This window comes from Lycorma delicatula, chromosome 4, assembly GCF_047948215.1.
Source record: "Lycorma delicatula isolate Av1 chromosome 4, ASM4794821v1, whole genome shotgun sequence".
Lineage (NCBI taxonomy): Eukaryota > Metazoa > Arthropoda > Insecta > Hemiptera > Fulgoridae > Lycorma > Lycorma delicatula.
The window spans coordinates 6,732,180-6,759,569 of NC_134458.1; the positions used below are offsets into that span (position 1 = coordinate 6,732,180).

Below are 27,390 nucleotides of genomic sequence, written 5' to 3' on the forward strand. Positions count from 1 at the left end.
TAATCATATAATGTCCACATTAGCACTGCTGCACGAATACCTGTTATTTTCATTTAAACTAGATTTGTTTATTAAAACTATTAAAAAAAGTATTTACCAAAATTTTGCCATCCATTTTCATTTTAATATTTTATTTTTTAATTCTGAAATGACAGTCGTTTGTCCTGCAAAAATAATAATTTCCATTTATTTTTTTCATAAATGATGATATTTTTTTTATTAAATTCATTTTAAAATGGTTCTTTATGACATTACCAATTTTTACCCAACGTAATGATTTTTAATGTAAATATTCTATGTACGTCTGTAAAAAACCCTATTTTTTGCAGTTCTATTTCTTATTCTTGCCAGGTTTACTTATGTACGTGCAATATTGTTTTCATGATTCTTGGCAGAGTGATCAATGAACTTACCAGACATCCTTCTACTTCAAATCATGCCTTATTAATATTAGCAAATTGCTTGTATTATAGTAGCGACTTTTTTACTAATTTGTTTGTTTACATAGGAGTTAAATTACTAGTGCATACTTAATATTCAAATTTATTAGGAGTAAAATGAGGATTATATATGTGTACGTACTACGCAAGATTTAGCAGGTTAATTGATGTACCTAAATTGCTCATTTTGCAAGGGAAATTAACTTGAGTAAAAAATACTCTTTTATTTTAAAAATTGCTCATATTTTCAACTCTTCATTACCAACAATCGATTAACATTTTTTCAATATATTATGCTGATGAAGTTAATATGTTACGTTAAGTTCTTAAAATAAGGGAAAAAATTTTAAAACATTTTACCAAAGTTTTGTGAATTTTTTTTGTGTTGCAATGTAGATTATAGCCATCAAATCATGAAGTTGTTTTACTAAAACCTTTCTACTGTTTTAGCTGTTTAATTATGTTTTGAAAACTATTAGATTTCTTATTATGAAAAAAGCTGTAATCTTCCTTATTGTCATCATTATTCATTCATCTTTACTTTTCAACTTATACAGGGCACTTGGTTAACTATTATGCACTGTGTTTTAGTACAATGAATAAGACTACAAATTTTATTATGTGCAAAACTGATTTTGTTTTGTTGGTTTTTTATTAATTTATAACTTTTTTGAAGATGTCTGTTATGTCATTTATTTATAGTAGAAGTTTTGGTTCATTTAATAATTATTAATTCTCTGAATCTGATTGAAATTTCATATGATTTGTATTAAAATTTACAAAAGATAAAAATCAGGAGTTTGGGCTGAAGATTATAGAGATTATAGTATGGGTACTATGTTCTTCGAAAGGATTGTTAATGATGATCATTTTTCCTAATTCGTACTATCAATTGACTCTCAAAACCAAAGGTGGTTCCAGCAAAGTGATGTACATTGCACTTGTCAAAACAAGATGTGCATGCCCATTCTTGAAAGGTTGGCTAAGGACTTTTGTCCCATTTAATCAACAGATTTGAGTTTACCACATAATTTTCAACAGGGTTCAGCAAAGCAAAGGGTTTCACAGTCTCAAACAAATAAATCCTTGGATGTGAAGCATTCAAGAAATATTATAAAATAAATTGTGTCCAGGACTATATATCCTCATAAGATCACTTCTGCTGTGTTTTATAATTTCTTTTGTTTATTACTACTTTTTAATAATGTAATTAATCCATAAATTTCTATCAATCTAAAAAATCAAGAGCATGTGACTTTCTTAATGCAGTGTATCTTTCTGATTAGATATGATCTTAAAGATTCATTGCCTTTTAATAAATCACTTATATCATTTGTCAGAGACTTTAAATAGTGGACTGAATTTTATAGTTTCATATATGGCCTTCTGTTATTGTTTGAGAACCAATATAGTTAACTACAGGCGAACATAAATTATTCAGCACATTCTAGTAGTAAATAAGAAATGAAGAAAGTAATGCAGCTTGCGTTGATTTTTTTTTCAAATATTATTCTAGATACTAGAGTGAATGAACACACCAGCACCATGTAATCAGCTGAGCAGTGGCTATCGTGCAGGAGAAAGCAATGTGTGTACTATGGTTTAATGAAAGCCGATATATTATTACAACCTGATGATTCCACAATATGTGAAGTGACTCTGGGAGTAGCATCCTGAAAATTTAAGGATATGAACTGGGTAAAATGCCCATGGCCAAAGCTATGTTTAGTGACTATGACACTGCAGCAGTCAGTGCAACTTAAAAGAAAGTATAAGTCTAATGTACAACAGAATCTATTTTTGTCAATCAACTTTTGAAAACCAGGCATACATACAAAACCCACCGGGTTGGTCTAGTGGTGAACATGTCTTTGCAAATCAGCTGATTTGGAAGTCGAAAGTTCTAGCATTCAAGTCCTAGTAAAGGCAGTTAGTTTTACATGGATTTGAATACTAGATTGTGGATACTGATGTTCTTTGGTGGATGGGTTTTAATTAACCACACATCTCAGAAATGGCCGACCTGAGACTGTACAAGACTACACTTCACTTACACTCATACATGTCATCCTCATTCATCCTCTGAAGTAATACCTGACAGTAATTCCCGCAGGATAAACAGGAAAAAGGAAGGTGTACATACAAAGATAACCATAATATGAAAATATTACATGTATAAACTCACATGTTTGATTAATGTGAAATTTATAGAAACTAAATTTGAACAAAACAACATATTACATGAAGAAACCCAGTATACTCTAATTCATACATCTAACCACACTTTAAAGGAATTTCTTAATCAGTGCAAGATCATTAACAAAAGCCACTCACAATACTATTGATAAAGGAGTCCATGATAGCTCTGAAAAGATACTGAAAGCAGATTTCCTGTTATTTAGGTGTGTTTTTATTTTTACACATGTATTTGTTATTTTTATGTTGGATTTTGTTGAACTTTTTTTCTAATATAAGTTAAAAATATTTTTAAAATTTTCAAATGTAAAATTTTAAAATATCTTTAACATTTATTGAATTTTTTACTAAATTTATTAAATTTTCATGTTTTAGACTTGTTAATATAATCTAAGGTATCAGAAATCTGTTGTTAGAGTTAAAAACGTAATACTACGGTTAGTCAAAATCTTTGTGAATGGTAGATATTGAAACAAGTAGATTATTATAAGGTTTTAATATTTTTATAATTATATTTTATTTTTTATATATTGTCGTGGTCATATATAGCTTACAATTCATAATGTCTTATTATTAATTGTAAGACATTAGTAATATGAGAAATAAAGTATTTTTATTTATTCTTTTATTATCCTGAAAATCTCATTGTTATTTTGAGATTTCTGTCATTATATATCTATTATTCCTTTATCAATTAGAGTCCCATAGGTACATTTTTTGTTTGTGTAATTGTACTTCTAGCATCCATGGATCACCTGACTAGGGTGTGTTGTTAGTTAGAATCCAACAACAGAATGGAAATTTCCAGTATCAAGAAACTATTAGTGTTATATTTTACAACTATATTTTATAGTTATATATTAACTGTTACAGCCAACCCTTGAAGAATCAACCTCTTACATGGATAGCGTTAACCATCTGTGCCACTCTGATACACAGAAAAGTAAATTAAACTAGACTAAATATAAAAATATGTTTTAATTGAATTGTTCTTGTAGAGTTGTCCCTGTTTTTCTCCTGCTGGTGAGGTTCGATGTGAATTTTGTTAAAAAAATTTGACTTTATTGAACAAGTGAATGTAAAAAGTCAAGAAAAGCAATGCTTTTTAATAATTAGTGTTTTTATAACCGAATTTCCACACATTTCAAGGAGTACAATGTTCAGAATTGTCATTGCAAAACTACCTATCATGAACTTTGTGCAAGGTGGATTCCAAAAATGTTGACTGATGTGCACAAAAATCAAAGGCAGCGGCTGTATGTTTATATTTAGAATGCTGCAAGAGAGAGGAGGGAACATATTTTTTTTTTAACATAACTAATGAAGAAATGTGGATTTCACACTTCAATTTCGAGTATAAATAACAATCTATGCAGTGCCTTCATTCAAGTTCACTGAAGTCAAAAAATTCAACCAAATTTGGTCAGGCTGGAGGATATTCTGGGACAAAGAGGTCAAAAGAGGTCTGGGACAAAACGAATATCCAATATGGGCAAACCAGGATGACAGTAGTTGACCACCTCTCTCAGTGAACCTAGTAATGATGACTGATGTAAATACATTTATGCAAATGTCTACCAAGACATTTGCATTGGTAGCATCCTTACAGAGACCAAACTGATGACTGTGTTGCGTTATCAAATTTGGAGGGTCTAAAAGATGATCTCCAGTTAAGCCCATCAGGGCTAGGAACAGAGTGGGTGATTGGGATCGTCACAAGGTGGGTGTCTTCTCCTATCGGGTTCAGGATGACCACCTCTCAGTGAAGCTAATAATGATGACCAATGTAATTCATAGCATTGAACGTGCTAAAAATGTGTAACCAGTAACTACTGCTGATGAATTTTTCCCTTGTAAGAATTTAAATCTATTATTTTATCAAGATATGCAGATTTTGACCTATTAACCATGTGATGTGGCCACCTAAGTGTGTAGATTGTTTGCCTATGTAATATAGATTGAAGAACACCTATTAAACATATTTGACCTCATCCTTAACCTCTTTTTACTGCCCTTTTACTATCTTACAATGATAACTAAATATTATTTAATACTTGCAGTTTTTGTTTAAGGTATGAAAAACATTTAGGTTTTCAGAGAAAGTATCCAGAAAAATTTTCACTAGTAGAAATCCTTGAACAGAATCCAGGTGACTTGTCTCCATACCAGTCTTTACCGGTTTACTTTGTCACCGGTCATGCCTGTAACTAATCACATATATTTATTACTTGTTAATAATTATACATTTTACTTAAGTAACTTGTATGCAAGTACTTTTTATAAAAAATCTTCATCTGATTTATTAATGCTTCTCTTTATATTTTGTGAGTTTCCAGTTGCAATTTTTACTTTCCTGGCTATAACTCTTGCTGTTGCATCACCATAGCTTTAGAGAGAAAGTATTGTGATCAGTCAATATTTTCAATATAGGATCTTTTCCAACTATCGATGTTTCAAGACCCCCTTAGTTAAAAAGAAATACAAAAAACAATTATAGAAATTTCCAGGAATGTATGTACATTCCAGCTTCAACCTGATTTTTTATTTCATCAGAAAATGCGATATCACAATGCCTATAAACTTATTTAGTAAACTATAATTTTTTTTAGCCTTTTTGAATGACATTACACCAAACCATCCAGACTTATTGAATGAAGTAATTATTTCAATAAATAAACTTTTAAATCCCAAAAAGCAAGGGGCTGAATGCGACTCGTACTTATAGTATAAAATTTTTAATTTTACTTTAATTTACTTTTAAACAACTTTAATTTTCAAGATTGAAAATCCAACCGCTTCTTGTATTAACATAGACAACATGGAAATGTTTTATAAAACAGGGACTCCTGTCTTATGAATTAAAAAAAAATTTTATTCTTCTGATACTTTATCCGTTTTTCAAGCTTATTTATTATCAGCTATTTATAATGTGTAGCTATATGAGTATGATTTTATGGTGTGGTGAAAAGAGCAGTAGATCTACAATCCGTGTGTTGTGGGATGCATCATTTGTAAAGAAATTCAGCTACAAATTACATTACCGTACGTATTTCCGTACTTTATATAATTTGTAATTATACCCTCTAATTTCTATTTATATTCTGGAAATAATTATGTTTAGTATTAAAACACTGAAGTCCAAATGCTAATTTTTCAAAATTATTTTCTTATATCTGACTGCTCCTGTTAACTATAGATCATAGTCCTACCTATGGAGAAGGACTTATTTAATTTAAGTATTTCTTTATTAGAGTTTTAAATTTTTCACTTGACTATTAGAGAGATTGGTGGTAGAAAATACTCCACAAAATGTTTATTTATGTTATGTTATAAATTTAAAAACTGCTATAGTCCTCAGCTTTGCTATAATTGGGTATTTAAGATAGTACTTGGTCCAGAGTTATTGAAAGTTGTAAAATTTTTCAACTTTGTATATGTTACTTGTTATTTATCAGTTACATCAGTAGTACATTATTGAGTAAAATGTTAGTGTGTACATCTATATGTTTGATACGCATTATAATAATAAAACACACTTTTTTGTTGTTTAATGTGTAATATGTAAATCTATATTTTTGTAATACTGAAAACAAATCTGACCAGAATGTTTTCAACCTTTAATTTTTTTTTATTTTAAAATTTAAGTTTTGAACATTTTTAATATATAGTTTTATCTAGAAGATGATGGCATTTTTTAAAATTGTCTATTCAAGTTCCAAAGGGTTCTTTGATAGTACTTTGTATATACTATTGAATTAAATTGATTTTTCATTTCTTTTCCTTTGTTTTTCTTTTGTTTTGTTTCAATTGTTATTGTATTTTACTTTTCAGACGATAACAGCAATCTTATCTAAGGGCCAGTCATATGTATTCATTAGCTGATTTATATTGTTTCAGTGTAGTCTCATAATTTCATTTACTAAAATACTGTCTTTTAATTAACATTCAGTTTCTTTCCATCAAACATGGAAGCAGTTAGTGATGAGTGTTGTGAAAATTTTCATCAGTAGTTAACCACATAGATAAATGGAGTGTAGAAGTAAAGGTGTATGATAAAAATTATTGATGGACATTAGGGATCAGAGATTGTCTACAAATAAGAGCATCAACTAAGAAATTATAATGTAAAGATGTAACATCATTTACCATTTTCAATTTTTTTTTTTTTTTAATTTTCTGTAATTTCATAAAAAGCAGTTTAGGAGAATGTGTATCATTCACTTAAAAACAAAAAAAAAGGCTTTGTCTCACTGCAATCATATATACAATCAAATCAATGAATCCACTACTGAATGTACAGTAAATCCTTATGGCTTTCTTCTTTTTTTGTTTTATTCATGTGAAGAATGTGTTAAAAGAAATGTTGGTCTTATAAAATAAAATAAAATTAAACATTTTTTGTTTATGTTGTAAAATAATTGATCTAATACCACTTTCAATCTAGGATCTGGTTGATATATTAATTTAGTTTTTGTTGACATCCTGTTATATATTTCTTACAGTCATACATAAAAAAAAAAAGCTATAAATGATGTTATTTAAAAATATGTGTAAGTTTAATTATACGTGATCTTTCTTTTTTTTGTTCATTGATCTTGTGTTGTTATTTGGTTAGAATGAAATTAATGTTTTTATTTTTTTTGTTATTTATTATTTTTTGAGGAAATTGCATCAGCAAACCGAACAGTCACTAATGAAAACAATATGACTTTGCACAAAGAAAATGTTACTGCATCGTTAACAACAAATCTAGATCGCACTGCCTTTGGTCATCTCAAGATTCACCTAACCTATTTTCCTCATATTTAACTCAAATATCTCTATATATGAGGCAATGATCATATTAATTTTTTTTTTTTTTTAAATTCATTAAGGGGTGGGGGATATCATGAAAAAACCAATGAACCATGTGCTCTTAAGAATACAACTATTATTATTATATATCAAAAAGAAAAAACTAAACAAAAGAAAAATTTGGGCCACTTGCAATACACTTTCAATTCATTTACAGGTTTTTTTCCCATAAACACTTTTTTTATTTATTATCTTTTTTTAGGTATTATTTTTTACTTATTAACATTTTATTTTTTAGTTATTTTTAAAAATCATAGAACTTTTAAATTTCTTATTTATTTTATCTAATAGGATAATTTATATACAAAAACGAACATTTATACAAAAAAAGGTACCACGAATACATGAACATTTATTCTGGTGGCCAAAGTACAACGATATCCTGCAGAGTCTGCGAAAATAAATCTTCTCCCTTGTTCTTTTGGTGCCACAAAAACCCCCACAGGTAGGACTCTACGTGTTCCACATCTTCTTGTTTCTTCGGTTAATAGCAGTCCAGAGCGATTCAATCCGCTGTGTGTGTGTCCCACTTTGTTGGTCAACGAAAATTTGCGAATGATTTACCTGCAAATTTCTGTAATTCATCTTCGATTTGCGGTATTCCGTCATATGTTCACCAACAATCGGAAACTATAGTGCCTGGTAGCACGTGCTCTTGGAGAACGGCAAGCAAACATTCAACTGTCCGGTTAGGCACCGTTTTCATGAAACATTGGTTTTTTCGACGCAGATGCCTCCGAAAACCCACTGTGTCGGATAAACTCTGCCGACGTTATATTTTTGGCGAGCAAAACATGACTCGTGTATTTCTACTGTAGTCCCAGGACCTCCAATTTTAACAGGATTAACTAACAAGTTATTTGCGCACACCTCACGCAGATAGTTTCGCCAGTCTGTGAGTGCATTGTTCGCAATTCCGATCTCATCAATGCAAAATTTATTCGAAGAAAATTCCTTCGACCAAGCATAAATGAAAAAAATAATTTTATCAAATGAAAGTTTGCTGTCCTGTAACCATGTATTTTTTTCGGCAACAGATTGATTGATGACCTGCATTCTCTCCGACTACAACGCCAATGATCTTGCGTGTCCGATAGTTTTAAAACTATTTCACGGTTCGGGCAAATGCAGTATGTTATGTTCTCGAAGGAATTGCACTGCAGCTTCTTTATCCATAATTTCGCGTACTAGTTGAAGAAAAGTCATGCTTAAGCTGTGAATGCTTGTTACGGAATGAACGGCTATTAGAATAATTAGTATATTAGAAAGTAAATCAACAGAGATAAGATAAAATATTATTATTTGTAGTTAAAAATAAGAATTTATCATTATAAACAATGACACTATTATAAATAGTGGATAAGTTGTATACAAAATAAGGAAATTCTGTGATAACAAATTAATAGTTTAATTTTGTTATCGGACATATTTTTGTGTTTCTACTTGCGATTATTTTTCTTTTATGAACTTCATACACAAAATGTATATATTTTTATTTTATTTTATATATTTATAGTGGTGATCGTATAACCCATGACACCCAAAAAGTTTATCTTTGGAGAGTTATGCAGTGTATTAGTAGGCAAGATAGATTTTTATACCCGTATAATGTTTCCTTTTTGTGTTTTTCTTGTAATTATCAATGGTTTTTAAGAAAATTTGAGAAATCTGGGAATCACATGTAAATAGAATCGTGTTTTCTACTAGTAATAAAATGTCAACTTTCTATAAATACTTAATAAATCTATTAAGAGAAATAGTATATAAGAAATTAAAAAAGTATACATTTACAATTTGTGAGCTGAAAGTTTGCCCCTCGCCAAATGCTATGTCTAGTGTACTAGTCATTGTATTGTAGTAGTCAGTTGTGTTTGCATTTTATATGCAAATGTGTCATGTTATTAGCAATCGGATGATGTCATCTAGTTAGGTAGTACAATAAACCCTGCTAGCCCGTCACACCTAAGTCAGCCGACATTTCTGTTGACAAATACAGAGTGGGGCAAACCTTCAGTTCACTTAGTATAATTACACATGATCTTTTCTTTATTTATTCATTAATCTTGAATTGTAAATTGCTTAGAAGGAAATTAATGTTTTTATTTTTTTGTTATTTATTATTTTTAATGACCAAACTGATTTTCTTAAAATTTAGCACAAATATTTCTACACATGGGGCATTGATCATATTAGATTTTTCAAAATTCGTTAAGGGAGGATGTCGTGAAAAAATCAAGATCAATTTTCAGTTTTTTCTTGTTTTTTGATGATTAACTCTATGATCATAACAACATATGCCGAAACTAGATTAAAGTAGATTAGGTTAGCGAGCAACGTGAGCGTTAGGTTATGTTTGCTGACATCGTAAATAAATAAAAAATTACATAGTTAATTACATTTTTACATGAAGTTAGGTAACTAACGATTCCGTGTTCTCAACTTCATATATCAACATAACTTAATGCTTGCTTTGCTCGCTAACCTCATCTAATTAACCTTTGAATATTCTACTGGCCGATTTTAAAATGTATACACAATGTATACACAATTGAAAGAATTCAAAACATTCACCTCACCGCTACAGAAATATGCAACTTTTTCGTTTTAAAATCATTATAATTAAAAACCTGCAGTAGACCAACACTTTTTTTGTATATTTACAATTAGTGCAGTCAAAAATAAGATATATTCCAAGATTATTGACTTTTGAATGCGTGTGGTCTTTCTATATAATTATCAAATTCACTTAAAACTACATTAAGTTTTATGCTTGTGTATATAGTGTATACTATATACGAGATCCGTAAATAAAGTAATAAGACTGGTTCAAAAAAACTTTTTAGTTACAATTCAGTTACACACGGACTGTATCATCTTCGAAATAATTCTCTTGGGAAGCCACGCAATATTTCAAACGATTTTCCCGTTCTTCATAGCAGTGTTGGAACTCAGAAACCGGAATATCCTTTAAATAGTCGGTTACATTTTTTTTTTATGTTTTCTACTGTTCCAAAATGGTGTTCTTTGAGGTGGTTTTTTAAAGTCGGGAACAGGAAAAAGTCGCAGGGACTGAAGTCAGGTGAATAAGGCGGTTAAGGAACTACAGGAATACTTTTCTTTGCAAAAAACTCATTAATTGAGACTGCAGTGTGACAAGGTGAATTGTCATGATGTAGCATCCAGTTGTCTTTGATGGCTGATCTCACGCGGGCAACTCTTTTCCGCAGTCTTTCAAGTATTTGTCGGTAAACATATTGATCTACAGTCAGTCCTGTAGGCAAAACCTCTTTATGGACAGTACCATTACTATCGAAGAAACAAATTAGTATGGTTTTGATTTGATCATTTTTGCTTTTTTGGGACGTGGTGAGTTTGAAATGTGCCACTCCTTGCTCTGGCGTTTTGTTTCTGGGTCGTAGTCAAATATCCAAGATTCATTACCAGTAGTAATATTTTTTAGAAAATCGGGATCAGTTTCAATTCGCCCTAGACGATCGCGGCACACTTCCACCCTGTTTTATTTCTGTTCAACAGTGAGGTTTTTTGGGACCAATTTTGTACAAACTTTTTTCATTTCCAATTCGTTTGTCAAAATTTGATGGACTATGGTACGGTTCAAATTCAATTGTTCTGCAATCATTCTGACATTTAATCTCCGGCCATACCGTATCAAGTCTCTGATTCGCTCAACATTGTCGTCACTTTTTGACGTTAACGGTCTTCCAGAGCATGGATCGTCTGCAACTGATTCCCGGCCATCTGAAAATGCTTTAAACCACCTAAAAGCTTGGGCTCGTGACAGAGCGTCATCTCCATGCGTCCTTTTCAATTTTGAAAAGTTTCAGTAGCATTCTCACCGACTTTAACACAAGAATTGATAGCTTATAATTAGTATCACTCATTTTTGTAACGCACAACAAAAATTCATTTCACGAAAAGTTTGTTTATGTCTCACGTGGGAACAATAGACTAAAAATATTAATACCTAATATAAATCAGCTGTTCATATAACTGTATGTTTACTAGTAACTTTACAGAGTGTCCACCTTGGCTGCCAAAAAAACTAGCCTCATTACTTTATTTACAGACCTCGTATGTACTCATATAATAAATATAATTTTCCCATATATACAAAACGTGAAACTGTTACTAAACTTGATGAAAATAAAATCTGCCTACTTGACTCAATTTGCTTTATATTTAGTATATGTAAACCTTTTATGTGTACAACATTCATAAAAGTGATAATATACTTAACAGATAATTAAATAGATTTTTCCGTATTAATTCATACCTGCTCAACAGTTAAATTCTTTTTGTCATTGAGTTCATATAAATAATAAGTAGTATTAATCTTTTTTTTCTTTCCTGTTTAGCCTTCGGAAATCACCGTCAGGTATTACTTTAAAGGATGATATCTAGTATGTATGAGTGTAAGTGAAGTGTAGTTTTGTACAGTCTCAGGTCGACCAATTCTAAGATGTGTGGTTAATTGATAATATACATAAAAGACATAAAGACATAAAGACATAAAAGTGATAATATACTTAACAGATAATTAAATAGATTTTTCCGTATTAATTCATACCTGCTCAACAGTTAAATTCTTTTTGTCATTGAGTTCATATAAATAATAAGTAGTATTAATCTTTTTTTTCTTTCCTGTTTAGCCTTCGGAAATCACCGTCAGGTATTACTTTAAAGGATGATATCTAGTATGTATGAGTGTAAGTGAAGTGTAGTTTTGTACAGTCTCAGGTCGACCAATTCTAAGATGTGTGGTTAATTGAAACCCACCCACCAAAGAACACCGGTATTCACGATCTAGTATTCAAATCCGTATAAAAGTAATTGCCTTTATTAGGACTTGAACGTTGGAACTCTCGACTTCGAAATCAGCTGATTTGCGAAGACGCGTTCGCCACTTGACCAACCCGGTGGGTTAAGTAGTATTAATCTAGGTTAGTGTTTCTTTCCCGCACGGGGGTCTCATCCTTTGAGACTAGGGAGTTGCGTCCCCTCGGCCCGAGCTCCTGTAGCCTTTCTACCACTAAACACGGGGCTGCTGGACGCATTATACACACACAGGTTATACTGGCAACACTACACTAGTACCGGACGTATTCTTCCTTTAAACACTCTACACTCGGTGCAGTTGCGGCACCTCCCGCTCCGCAACCGTAACCCAAGGTAGGAGCTATCGTGTTGGGTGGATGGCTGTACATCAGTGGGTCTCGAACGATGCCCTCTGGGAACCAGGGCGCAGCCAGTTGTATTTAGCCCTAGCCCCGGTACGCGTGCGCTCTGCCGGGGTGGTGCTTCTGTTCGCCGGTCCTCGTGGGATGTCAATGACTTCTCTTAATTCAACTTCACACACGATAGTTGGTGGTCCATCACAAAGTAAATAACCTATTGACGTCAGAACGAAAGCAGAAGATTGAAGACTGGGGCCTTGTGTCTTGGCAGGTCAGGTGGGACAAATCCACCACAGGTCGCTACGCGCATGGTATATTTTCTATAGTGTCTGATTTAAGTGCGATTGGATGGGTCTCCTCCAATCGGTATATCACTCAGTTTCTCTCCGGGCATGGTGCCTTTCGGGCGAGTTTGGCTAGGTTTTGTTTGGTGGATTCGAGTCAATGCTCGGATTGTGAGACTGATGAGACAGTGGACCACGTTCTCTACGTCTGTCCCCGATACGAGGTCGAACGTACACGAGCTGTTAGGGAATTTGAGATAATACATTCCTTTCTGGATCTCCCTATTAACTGGATGATCCGCGAGGAGTGGTATATAGTGGCTGGTTTTCTTCGCGCCCTAGCGGTGTGTAGGTCTGCAGAGGGAGTTTAATCGAGATACTCGATTGTGGTAGGATCCCGGTCGGCTAGTGTTCCGGCCTAGGCATTGGGTTGGTTGGAGATGGGCGTATTGGCATCGTGCCACGATTATATTGGTGTTGTTTGTGATTCGATTAGGGGCTCCCACTGGTGGGGGTGGCCGCGCCGCAGAGGTGTGGTAGCCCGTGCAACCCGGGATTGTGGCTTCGTTCCTCCGGTGGCGGTCCTAATCGTGACTTGGTAATGCCACGCGAGACTCCAAGATGTGATCGGGGGGGGGGGGGGGGGTTTGGTCCACGGTTCCTGCGCGGACCGGAATGAGGTTACGTTCCCCTTGTTAGATAACCTATGTTGGTCGTCTTATTTGGGTGTAGGTCTGAATTTCTTTGTTGCGTAAAACATAATTTTGATTGGTATGAATGTACACTGATCTACCTTTCAACTCGTTCGTTTTCTGAGGCATTCACAGTCACGAACGGTGCAGGGTGAAACCATAGATAGTGTCCTCCGTACTGGGGATTTGGCTGAATTTGTGGAGGTTGTTGACTCGAGGTGGCACAAGGACGCGTTTAGTAGGGTGGAGGTGATTCAGGGTCCCCCACCCGCAGCAGGAATGGAGGAGTGCTTGGTTTTTGCGTTGACGTAGGGTCATTGAACTACTGCCCCTTGGTAAGTCCCATCCGTAAATTGGCTCTAGGTATTGGGAGCAGGTTAGATTCTGGAGCGACTATCCGTGGGGGTCTGTGCTCAAGGACTGTTACAGTACGGAGATTCATTATCCGGGGGATGAAGACGCCGACAGCTGGACTGTTATTGCAGTTGTTGTTATTGATGAAGGTGCGATAGACTTGCCAGGACAGGTGTATCGAACTCTTACCAAGGATCGGAAGCTGGTGGTGACAGGCTTCGGTTGGTAGCGCCGGGTGGTGTTTTTGGTGTCACCTTTGCTAAGATGGTGGAATTCTGAGTAAGACGAGAGGACCCTTTGGACTCCCGGTGGGTTTTACTTCAGGTGCCGATCGGGGAGACTAAGCGGACGGCGCCAAAAGGGCTTGCATCGAAGGTGGTCACGGTCAGTAAAGCGGGTATGAACTACGCTAATCTTTTAAAGACTGTGAAGAAAGGGGTTGGGAGAGGATATGGCTGATTACATTTTATTTGTTAAATGTGCTAGAGCCAATGACATGAAGCAGGATCAAGGAGGCTTCTCCTAAGACTGAGGATATGCTGAAGCTCCTAGGGTTGCAGGTGGGACAGGCAGTGATTACGGATAAGCCTGATATCGCTAGATCGGTCATGTTCCACGTCAGAGACCTCGACCTGGACAACATTCGTGAAGAGGTGCAGGTGGCTATCCAGAGGGTTGCAGGCAGCGATGTCCCGTCAAAGTTACCTCCCTTCGGTCTGCGTACGGGCAGACACAGACCGCCTTGATCCAGATTTTGAGACGAGATGTTGGGCAATTGATTGGTAAGGAGCGATTGAAAGTTGGATGGCACTCGTGCCATCCAACTGGCTGGATAGTAGGGAAGAGGTCCTGGCTGCTGTAGATGTTGAGGCCAGGGCCATAAGGCCGTTGATTGTAAGGGGCCGAATCGTGCGGCTGTATGTTATCACTGTGGTGAGCCTGGGCACAAGGTTAATAGCTGTAACAGCTCTCGGCGATGCTTAGATTGTGACTCAGACCGACACGGGACCGGAAGTTACGGTTGCAGGCGCCATTCGTCATGATACTGTATCAACTAAACGCGAATCGGAGTGCCGCCGCCCATGACCTGTGGGCTGCGGCCATGGCTGCCGGGACGGACTTTGTGTTCGTTGCAGAACCTAATGCAAAGAACGTAACAACTGATGGATGGTTTGTCGATGAAGACGGAGATGCCGCTATACAGGCTGTGTCACACGACCATGCGGTTCTCGGTGTGGACGTCAGTAGAGATTTTGTGGCTGTGCGACTAGCCGGATGTGCCCTGGCCAGTTATTTTTCACCGAACAGCGGAGATGAGCGCTTTGATTCCATCCTTGCCACCCTGGGAGATTTGGTCCGCCGATCTGATCGGCCAGTAGTTCTTGCCGGAGATCTCAACGCGGAGTGCTCTGAGCTGGCTGGGACACGGCCAAGCCGTAGGGGATACGCTTTGGCGTCTTTGCTGGGTTTTCTTGATATGACTGTTTTCAACATCCCGCTGGTACAGAATTTTGTGGGCCAGGGCTTGGACTCGGTTGTTTACATTACAGCGTGTCAGATCGTTTGCTCCCATTTATCTATTCGTGGGATGTAATAGACGCGGAGCTCGCCTCTGATCATCGGGCGATTTGCTTTGAGGTTCCCCCTGGGGATAGAGCCCGACCCAGCATGCAACATCGATGGCGGCCCATGGACAGACATACAGCGCCGTTCTCGGCTGCCATGGCGGCCCGAGTACGAGTTTTTCCGCACTGGGGACTTGATGACTTTTCAACGATGCTTGAGGAGGAGTGTCACCGTCTGCGTCCACGGGCTCCCGCGAAGCGACGTAGAGTCTACTGCTGGACCAGGGAAATTGGTGTACAACTAGCCGTTGCCCATCGGGCTTGAAATAGGTTACAGCGGTTACGTAGACGCGAAGCCGTTGAGGTGCCGGGGCGGAGCTCGGGTATAAGGTCGCTAGAAGAGAGGTCTGTGTGATGATCAAGGAGGCAAAGAGAGAAGCTTGGCGGAAGCTGGTTGAGGAGTTAAACATCGATCCGCGGAGCAAGGCCTATAGAATATTGATGAAGAGGTTTGGTAGGCCCCTCCCAACGCTTTCTCGTGCCCAAGTACTTCCGGCGGTAGCGACGCTATTCCCTTGTGTGAAAGCGGATCACCAGGCTGTGAGGGAATCTCGTGCACGTCAATTTACTGTTGAAGAGCTTCGGCAGGCGGCAGGGAGCATAGGCGTTTCGAAGAACCCGGGATTGGACGGCGTGACTGACCATTGTTGAAACATCTTGTTGGGGCACACCCTGAGATTGATTGTGCTGGACATTTTGAATGGGGTGTTGGGATCAGGGCTCTTTCCGAAAGATTGGAAGCGGAGTCGCTTGGTATTAATCCCAAAGCCGGTAGTGGCAGGCCTGCCTGAGTCTTTAGGCCAATTTTCCTGCTTCCCCTCTGGGAAAACTCTACGAACGACTACTGGTTGAGCGGCTCTGGAGTAAATTGGAGACTTCCAGCAGCCTCTCCTCTGCGCAGTATGTTTTTGTTCGAGGGAGATCGACGGTTGATGCCCTACGTAAGGTGATGGCATGGGAGCGTGAATGTGAAGCGGCACCTGGAGGGGAAGACCAGGAGAATTTCCCTTCCTGGTTCTCCTGGATATTCATAACGCATTTAATAGTGTTCCCTGGGTAATGATTACAGACGAACTATCCAGGAGAAACATCAGTGATTACTTACCCGCAGTCACACATGATTTTCTACATGAGCGTCACCTTTTGACAACTATTGAAGAGGGCGAAGTCCGCTTTGCCATGCACGGGAATGTGCCTCAAGGCTCGGTGCTGGAGCTTCTTCTGTGGAACCTTGCCTTTGATGGGGTTCCGTGGCGACACGACTGTACTGGCGTATGCCGATGAATTAGTCTTGGTGAGTGAGCATTCTGAACGCGATGTTGAACGCAGTGCGACAGTGGCCGTTCGTCAGATCAGTGGATGGTTGGGCGCATGTGGGTTGAAGTTGGCTGCCAGTAAGACTCAAATGGTGGCGGTGGTGGGCCGCAGACGTGTTAGGCCTGTCTCTATTGATGTTGATGAAACCAGTGACCGACATGCCCCATGTCAAGTATTTGGGGCTTTGGCTTGAAAGATTTGAAAATTTACCAAGCATCTGTGTGAGGTGACTGGTAAGGCGGAGCGTGTCATCTTCACTCTACGTAGGGTCTTGGGAATCAAAGATGGGCCGAGGATGGCCAAGAGGAAGGTGCTTCTTTTGGCTGCGACCTCAACTTTGTTATACGCAATCCCGCCCTGGTGTGGAGCGTTGGACATAAAACGCAACGAACAATGGGTGGCCTCGTTGCAGCGACGAGCAGCTTTCAAGATCGTGGCCGCGTATAGGATAGTCTTCGGAGAGGCTGCGAGGGTCTTGGCCGGGGTCCCCCTTTCCGACTTAGAGCTCGGCAACTTACGAGGGCCTATGAAGGTATGCAAAAGGCAGATGCGTTGAATCTTCAACAGGAATGGCAGGAGCAGTGGACCGCTGCTACAACAGGCGCCTGGACCCGGAGGCTCATCTCCAGGCTTGCCCCGTGGCTGGGGAGGAAACATGGTGACGTCAACTACTACGTTTGTCACTTTCTATCCAGCAACGGTGATTTGGCGTTTATTTGTACAAATTCCGGCGGAGAGAATTTTCGAATTGTTTATATTGCGGGCTGGGAGATACGCCTTCTCACACATTTTTTGACTGTCCGAGATGGATACAGATTAAGGGGCTGTATAACCAGAGCTGCTTGTCTGTGGTGCGGCTGAGTGGAACTGTTGCGAGGCTCGTGGCAGATATCTTGCAGAAGAAGGAGCTGGAATACCTAGAATTGAGTGGAGATTGATTTGGTGATGACTGACTCTTTTTCCAACTGATTGGGTCATTATGTTTCCATGTTTTTATTGTTTACTTTTAATGTGTTTTTTGTGTCTCATTGTTACCATGTGTATTATGTTTTGTGGAATTTCTTGTTTATCTTATCTGCTGTTTGTGTTGTTGGTGGTTGCCGTTTGTTCGGCAAATTTTGCTTTCACTGTTACACGGTGATGCCTCGGCTTGGGCCTGACTACTGATAGAAGTTTTGGTGGAAAAATTTTTTAAAAAAAATCGAATCATGGCGACAATTAGGAACCAGGGAGACAACCGTTTGCCTAGGATGTCGTGGCTTGCCTTGGTAGGTCGAGGCTCCCCGATGATGGCATAGGGGACCCTTGAGGTGTGAAAGTTGCAGGGGAGTGAAGGGTGCACGCAATGTGTAATCGTATCTAGTAGGTTAGGGAAGGGGACGGGTAGCCTTCTGGTGGAGGGGTCTGTCGGCTACCTGTTGTCGAAGTCTGCATGCTTCAATGCAGCTAGAGGGACCCCGGTGGGTATTCCCGTGATTGCAGGTGAGCAAGGGGCACGGCATGCTAGGACGACTGGTTTTGCCTAACGGCGAGGGGCTGGTTGTCCTAGGGTGCTTAAGAATGATAAATAAAAAGTAATAATAGGTTAGTGTTTCTCAACCTGTGGGCGCGCTGCCCAAGGGGGGGCGTGTGATAACACTAAATAGAAGGTGTGAGCATATCGAAAAGAAAATTTTATTAATTTACTGAAAGGAAAGTAAAACAAAATACATTCTGCCATAATAAATAATAAAAAACACATTTACACTGATAAAATGCACTTGTAAATAGAATTGTATCAGTACTGTACAATGCAATTAATAATTAACTTATCAATACTAATTTAAAAACAAATTTAATAATTATTAGTGCTTCCCTTGAGCCTGCCTTACAGAGGAACGTTTTTTGAAGGAAGGTTTAACATTTGAAATAGATACTGTAATTTTTTTTTCTATATTTAGTTGAGATCTATATTTTGTCTTCAAATCAGCCACTGCAGAAAATCTAGTTTTGCAAAGGTAGGATGTTGAAAATGGTAATAGTATAGGAAATCCTCTTGTTTTCAGTGCTGAAAACTCATCATCCACCCCTGCCCAAAATTCAAGTAGTAATTTATTACTAAATTGTGTTTTGATTTCGCCATTTGCCGTGAAGTCTATGAAGATTTAATTCTTCGGCAGTTGAGAGCCCTTCTGGAATATTTTGAAACGGGTCCCTAATCTACTTGTAACTTGCTACCAAATTTTCGCTAGCAAGAAAATACTTTTTTAATTCCTTACCAGCATGACTAAATGATTTTCAATGGTTACAAAAATAACTTTCTCATGTTGTTCTTCAGCCATGTAAGTTTTAACACACTCGTCCACATTTGCAAACATTTCTAGGTTTTTTGCTTTAAATTTCTGCTCCACAATTCCAATTTTCTACAAAAAGCATTAACTTTATCACTCGTATCCAACATATGTGTATTTGCTCCTTGGAGTTGAAGATTCAGGATATTTAATTTCTTGAATATGTTGACTAGTGGCTCAATTCCATTACAAATAAACCATCTTGAAACTTCTCGGCTTCCGGTCGGTTTTCCTCTTTTAGAAAAATGGTGATTTCAACTCTTAATTCATAAATGTGTTGCAAAAATTTTCCACGTGATAACCATCTTGCCTCGCAATGAAATAGTAATGCTGAATGTACTGCACCCATGTCTTTACAAAGTGCAGAAAAGGTTTTTGATTTTAGGGATCTCATTTTTATATAATTTACTACGGTTACAACCATCGTTAGCACAATATTCAGACCTGGACTCTTTTCTTTGAAAGCCAGAGCTTCTCTGTGGATCATGCAATGTGTCCAGACACACTGTGGAGATTTTTGTTTCACAAGTGCTTGTATACTTTGGAATCTTTCAAATATTGAACAAGCACCATCAGTGCATATTCCGATGCAATTTTTCCTCTCTATGTTTGCCTCGTTTATAAAATTATTTAAGATAGCAAATAATGCGAGTGCTGTTGTTTTGAGTTCTATTGGTTTGCAGAAAAGTAGTTCTTCTACTGCTGACATACCATCTCAAAATTGAACATAGACAATGAAATGAGCATCTTTATTGCTATATGTTGCCTCATCAAGCTGAATTGAAAACAATTTGTCATGTAACTTCCCGAAAACTGATATTGTATATCTTGAGTGAAATCATCAAATCAACTGCCAACAGTATCATTTAACAGAGATATGGACAGCAATTGTTCGGCAAAATTATCTTCATAGTTTCTACAATTTCAGTTGCAGTTGGCAAAATAATTTGGCAAATTGAAAATTTGGTCGCAAATATTGAAAGGTTGAGAAACACTGATCTAAGCAATAAAGTTTAAAATTATTTGTTTCACTGCATAAAACTTTTATGATTTTAGACTCTTGCTTGTTTAGTTTTTAGGCTTTACTTCACACAGCAAGTGTTCATAAAATTTTTTGTCTAATTGAAATAAATTATTTTATATTTGATATTGTTGATGGCATGAGGTCATCAGTGATTACAAAATTTTCTAATTTTTTAATGTATTACATGATCACCTAATGGAATCTAATGAATTGTAATAACTTATGGCACATTTTTTATTTGGGAATTGTTAAGGATTTTGTAATGAATTCAGATAAATTGTTTAACCGGTGTTAACAAGGGCTTTTAATTTTAATGCTGTCAGGTAAATATACATGACAAATTTTAAACCAAAATTTTCATTTCTAAATTTTATAAATGAGAATAAATAAATAAACTAAATTTTTAGTAATAACAGTTTTTTTATTTTTTCTCTTAAAATCAGTCTGTTTTAAACTGTAGTAAATAGTGATATACTGTCAAACTTAAAAAGCAGCATATACATATTGGATTGACAAATAAAATAGCAGCTTCTGAAAAAAAAAGTAAATTTTATTCAGAATAGTAAATAATTATTCATTTTATTGATTATGTCAGCATCAGGTTGATTTGTTACTCTGTGGGTATTTGTTGAGAAGAGTCGGTAAAAACTATGGGAAATCTTGATCAAAGTAACATAAAAATTAGTGAATAATATAATATAAGGTAGTAGCAAATAATAAAATAATTGACATACAAACAAATATTCTGAATATTAAACAATTATTACTTTAAACTAAAAAAAGTATACCTGAAGAAGATGTCATGTATGTGTGTGTATTTAGAAGTGCCCATCTCTGGTGTTGCCAGTGCCTGGATCCTAATTTTGCCACACAACGTAGACTCAGTACACATCGTGGAAACATATCAGGTGTAGCTTTAAAAGACAGCATTAGTGTATCTCGCCCCACTGATTCTGGTGGCATCATTTCTTGTCTGTATAATTTTACCCATTTCTCATGTGCCTGTAATTTGTGAACAATGATATTTCAGATTATTTAAATAAATAATTATGATGCTGGTTATCCTCTACACACCATCATTAATTGTAGATTTTATATGTTAACTATTAATTAAGGGTATCAGTTCAGCACCAGTTACCTAATTGAACAAGATTGAAAGAAGTGCAGTTTGTCTTCTAAAATTAGATTAAAGTAAAGAAGTCGACCTGAGCCCCACAGTCTAGAGGTTTTTGTGAATCTCCTACTATTCTAAGCTAACAAAATCAACTTTGAATCTCAATTGATTTTGATTTATTAGCTCAAATGTTGGAAGTAGAAGGAGGGAAACTATAAAGAACAAGTTTTGTTTATATAAAATCTCTTAAATTCAAAAAAGAAAAGGTTTTATTAAGCTCTTGGGATTGTCTATGAATAGGTAGAGTCCCATAATTTGTAAAGAATCCTGAACATACTGGGTCCAGGTAAAACTGTTAACTTTCGTAAGACTGCCTATTCAGTCCTAATATGAAATTAGAAAAGTCTTTACTAGGTTTCTCAATGAAAAAGGTATACTTATTTGTCATGGGTTGGGTTTTCCAACATTTCTTTATTTCTTCAGAAGCTCACAGCCTTCCTGCAATTCAGACTAAAGTATGTTGCCTACAGAGATAGGTTTAGGGCCAGTATATGAAGATTTTGTTGCATCCTTACCTAGAAAGTTAGTGCTTTTGTTACGCTTGTCTCCTGAGGATCTGTACACACAACATAGCTTTACATTAGAGGAGTGAGAGAACTAATATTATATTTCCAGACCAACAAAGAATTAAATTGGCCTGAGTGAAGTATAAACATATTACAACTTCAAAGGCAAACAGGCACATCTAAATACGAGGTCTGTTCAGAAAATAAACATTTTTAATTACTCGCCAACGGGAATATTTAGTGACGTGCGATTGGCAGCACTGTGTTCGGCATAACCTCCTCTGTAACCGTATGTACTTGGATTGTTGATATCTCGGTTAGTTTTCGTGTTATTGTTGTTTGAATGCAACGTGTTGTGTTAGTAGCGATGTTTTAATCATTTAACTTTTGTCTCGATGTCATAGCAGTAAAGCAGTAAACCCAGCTTTCCTCCCATTATGATCCTTTGCACGATGTTTATTTCATCATCATCGGCTTGTTCAAGAAGTTGCCGACAAACGTCCACTCATTCTTTCTGCAATTCGATGCACGTACAATTTTTTAGTCAAAATGTCATGGCATTATCCGATCGAGATGCTAACCTCTTCTGCAAGTTCTCTAACAGTCGATTGGTGATTTGGAGGCACCAGATCGTTGATTTTCTGAACGCGGGTGTCATCAGTAGAGGTCGAAAGCCTTCCTGGTCAAGGGACATCTTCGATCGACTGACGACTTCTTTTATTTAAATCGTGAAAAACATTCATAACATTGCAGTACGACCCAGAGCATCATCTCTGTAAGCTTGTTTCAAAAGTTGAAATGTTTCTGTGAAAGTCTGCCGCAGTTTCACGGATTTCCCAGATTCAAACTGTACGTTGAATCGTTGCTCATGAAAATCACTACTAATATTTAAACACGTTGCATTCAAATAACAATTAACTCAAAAACTAAACGAGATATCAACAATCCAAGAATATGTGGTGACAGAGGAGGTTATACTTAATATAATGCTGCCAACCGCAGGTCACTAAATATTTACGATGGCGCATAATTAAAAATGTTCGGTTATTTTCTGAACTCTATGCAAATCTCAGGTTGAAAATTAGCATGCTATCTCCTTAAATTGAAATTAAGGCTAGTCTTAAGTTTCTAACTATAAATTACAGCACTGATCTGCCCATCAGTACAAAATCATTCTTTGTAAAATATCATTCAGATTCTTGCACCAGTTTTTATCATTTTTTATGGTTTTTTTCTTATACAGGCTTACTTTATTTTTTGTGAATGTAGTCAAACCTTCTCTTATCTAGTAAAAATTATATATGTATATAAATATATAATTTTTAATGAAAAAATAATATATTACAAAAATTATATATATATAATTTTTACTTAGACAAATTCAGCTCACTTAGACAAATTTCTTCTTTACCTCTCTATCCAAATTTGTCAATGCAATTTAATATTTTTTTTTTGTACTTAAGATTTTATAGAGTTAACTTGTTAACTTTACTACTCTTTTTTTGTGATTGATACTCTTTTTTGAGTCAAATGCTGTGGCCATTTGACATTTAAGATGCTACAATAAGCACTTTTACTTGTCCTGAGATTTCCAGCATTGCTTAACTTTAGTAACCCATAGTATTCATTATTTGTTAAATGTGGCTTTTGCTAATGAAATTTTACTCATATTTCATACTCTGTTATTCTCAAATAGCTTATTTAGAGTGAGATGTTACTGGATTGTAGGGGAAATAGTTTACCAATTTATTTATTAATCACAATTATTATTTACTTTCTTATTAACCGCAATGGTTAATAAATTTTTTGTTTATGTGCATTAATAAAAAATTTCTAATACTGACATATTATCAGTATTATATCACACACCAGATCAATGAAATCTGGTGTGTGATGAGGAGGTTTGTTTACCTACAAGAAACTGCTATTTAAATGATGCTACACCGCAATCCTGAGTTATGAGAGATATGGCCATTGGGAGGATAAGTTATAAAAACAGGATACAAGTTGCTGAAATGAAATTTAAAAGAACTACGGTAAGGAAAACTAGGGCAGTTAGAGTACAAAATGATATGATAAGAAGGGAAATTGGAATCGGAAGCTGAGAGAGGTAAATTAAGGTGGTATGATCATGTAAACAGAATGGGGAATGAGAGACTGCCAAAGAAAATCCTTCAGTACAATGAAAATGGTAAGAGAGAGAGAGAGAGATGGTGACAAAGGGTAAAGTAGGTTAAGAATGTGTTGACCGAGTTTGAGAGTTGTGATGCAGGAAGAGCAGTAAGGGAAGGATGGTGCATGACAGGGAGAGATAGAAGAGGTAAATGGCCCAACCCGAGTTAACTTGGATAATGGGAACACAATGTTGATGAATTATTAAACTAGTTTTAATTAACATTAGCTATATGTAACTCGGAAATGAATAGTGATTGCATCTTTGGCCAGCTGGGTTGAGGAACCTATAGAACACCACCCATATTGCAGTATTCATGTAACCTTTCTTTCTATCTTCAGACTTAAAGATAATTTAGTTAGGCAATAAGTGATGTTGTCCTGGCAAAACTATAACAGGTTTACATTTTCTATTGAATTGAAGGGAAAGGTTATTGATGCATCACATCCTTTTTTATGATTGGATGTGGTATGTGATGATTCAACATTACCTTTCCCAAACTTTTTCACTACTATTTCTGATAATAGAAAAGCTGCGTATTGGAGTGAAATAGAACTAAATTACACTTTTAATTTTGAAAATATCAGACTTTGTATTTGAAGAGTTTGATTTCACATCTGTTTAGATTTATTAGTAGTTGTTAATTCAGAAGTTTCTAGTATAATATTACCTTTTTGTTGTTGACGTACCAGCTAAGAATGGATGCTCTTCTCAGTTTGGAGGTGCAGTTCACATTCAACCACTCTCCTTCATTGTATACACTCTTCAACCCTATTATTCGTGGACTCTCTTCTGGAACCGCTGAAATAGTTTTTTTTTTTTTTTTTACACTGAAATCGATAATTTAACAGTTCAAGAACATAGTATTTGGTAATGCTAATGTCAGTATTTTATTAAATAAAGAATTATGTTTATATTTTAATTTACTGTTAATATTTATACAATTTTTGTTTGGTTCTCAAGATAAACAGTGTTTTTTGTAATTTCATGTTCATCTATTTTAATGGTAAATTATTGTGATTGATGTTGTAGAACATCTGTGGCCAACCTTTTTCAGTAAGGTGCTACTTTCTGATTGTTGAATCTTAAGAATGCTACTTTCATGACCAAGTTCTTTCCACCCTCTATCTTTAAGCTTATGACTTCACGTGCGTCTTATATGATAATTTTCTTAACTGGCTTATTTTTTTAAATATTAGCCTAAATGTCACATCAAGCAACAACAAAAATGAAAAAAATGAAATGAAAAAATTTCCCGTTTAAAATAACCGATTTTTCAGATGGTTACAGATACACAGGTAACATATTTCATATTAGATGGTTTTTAATTTAATTAATTACTTACAAATTTGTGATGCTAATGTAATATTAATAAAAAAATACATATAGATATGTTGATTTAACAGTAATGAGTCAAAATATTTAATTTTACAATGAACTATTTACAGTTGAATATAAACCCTGCTACTGTGTTACAAAATATAATTATAAATTATAAAAAATTAATTCAGACGTGCAGAATTATTACAGATGTAAATTCCAATAAGACTAATAATGAAATTATTCAGAAATAACATCTTACAAAAAATTATTTTTCTACAAAATTGTTTTTAAGGGCAGACTATTTTAATAGAAAGGAAACTATCTCTACTGAGGTTTTTGAAATTTTTTTCCTTATGTAGTATGCAGTGATACTTAAAAATGTTTCTTTTCAAGTAACTTTCGAGTAGTGAGTGATAAATAACCTTTGTTTTTACTGATCATAGCTCATTGCTCCATCTGTGCATATGCTATCTAATTTATCCTATTGTAAGTTCTTTTTCTCAATGACTGGTTTTATTCCATTAAAGATGTCTTCGCCTCGTGTTATTAATTACTGAAAATTTATAAAAGTTCTTCAATAACATCAAAATTTTCATTGACACAATGCACAAAATTGAGCATTGTCAGTATTATCAGTGTTCCCATCAACAGCTAAAGAAAAATATTTACATGAGGGTAGTGCAGACACAATTCATATTAACATTCACAACCAGGTCGTCTATGCAACGTATCATTGTATTTCACAAAAGGGCAGTTTGTTCCACTATTTTTTTTAGTTTTTGCATTGGAAGTGTAATTAGCAAAGATTTGCAGAATAGTTTTGATAATTTCTTCCACATCAGAGTAAGGTTTCTTTTTTCGCACAAGAAGTAAAGAAATTTTGTAAGAAGGTTTGACTTTGACATTAATTCTTCATGTTGGCTTATTAAGGATTTCTTTTTTTTGTTGTTAATGATTCCATTCTCAAAGGTGAACCAAGTGTAGATGTTTCATTAAAATTGCCATGGTTTGCATGAAATGTTGCTTCAAGTTACATTTTTTGTGCACTGCTACACTAGCACCGCAAATCAAACAGACTGGTTTCAATGTATTTTGATTAGTAAAAGAAAGTAATTCCTCTACGCTTTATTGAATTCACAAAGAGCAATCTTCTTACAGCATATCTTCTTCATATTTTCATTTTGAAGTAGATGGCTTACTTAAAGACATAATACAACAAACATTTTAAAGATACACAAAAATATAACAATTCAAAGGAAATAAAAGTTATAGATACTGGCAAGTGGTAAGTGTTAACTTTACAATAGATCGCAACCAAAAAATGTTTATATTAAATGTAGTCTGAATACTCGTGTATTCCGTGGTTTGGGCACAGATGTTGTAGAACATTTATAGATTATACGAATAATTACCAGTTTATATTGAAAACAACATAAGAAACTGAAATAAGAAAACTTTCAGTTATTTAAAAAGGTATAATCTATATAGCAAGATATAATGCTTTATGAATATGTTATGCGCTTGTAAGAAAAGAGTAAATATGAAATGTTTGAGGTATTTGTAATTTTGTTTGGAGACTGATGGAGAAAAAACATATTAAGTTAAAAGTGAAAAAAATTTCTAACAATTGGGAATGACATAAAAAGACTGCCTCATACAAAAAGTAACGAAGAAAATGTGGTTCATTTAGTCAGCTGTTGAGAGAACAAGCTCAATAAAAGCAGAGAAGGAAAGATTAGTAGTGGATGAAAGAAAAACAGTCAACAAGGAATAAAAGTGGTAGATGACCTGAATCAAAATTTAAATTAACAATAGTAATAGAAATGGTAATAAGTAGAATAAAAAGATATAAAACATGTTTGTTGTTAGGGAGTTGTCTTCAGATGATGACAGGTACTGAGAT

The 27,390-nt window shown here is 35.5% G+C and overlaps 1 protein-coding gene across 1 annotated transcript in view; it reads right to left on the reverse strand.

The window, feature by feature from the left end:
* LOC142323692 (uncharacterized) overlaps positions 1–27,390 on the reverse strand; it is a 40,049-nt gene that overhangs the window by 2,387 nt on the left and 10,272 nt on the right. The window contains exons 3-4 of the mRNA XM_075363796.1: positions 24,835–24,965; positions 21,100–21,313 (exon numbers count right to left, since the gene is read on the reverse strand). Coding sequence (XP_075219911.1) covers positions 21,100–21,313; positions 24,835–24,965 — 345 coding nt within the window. The remainder of the gene's footprint in view (positions 1–21,099; positions 21,314–24,834; positions 24,966–27,390) is intronic.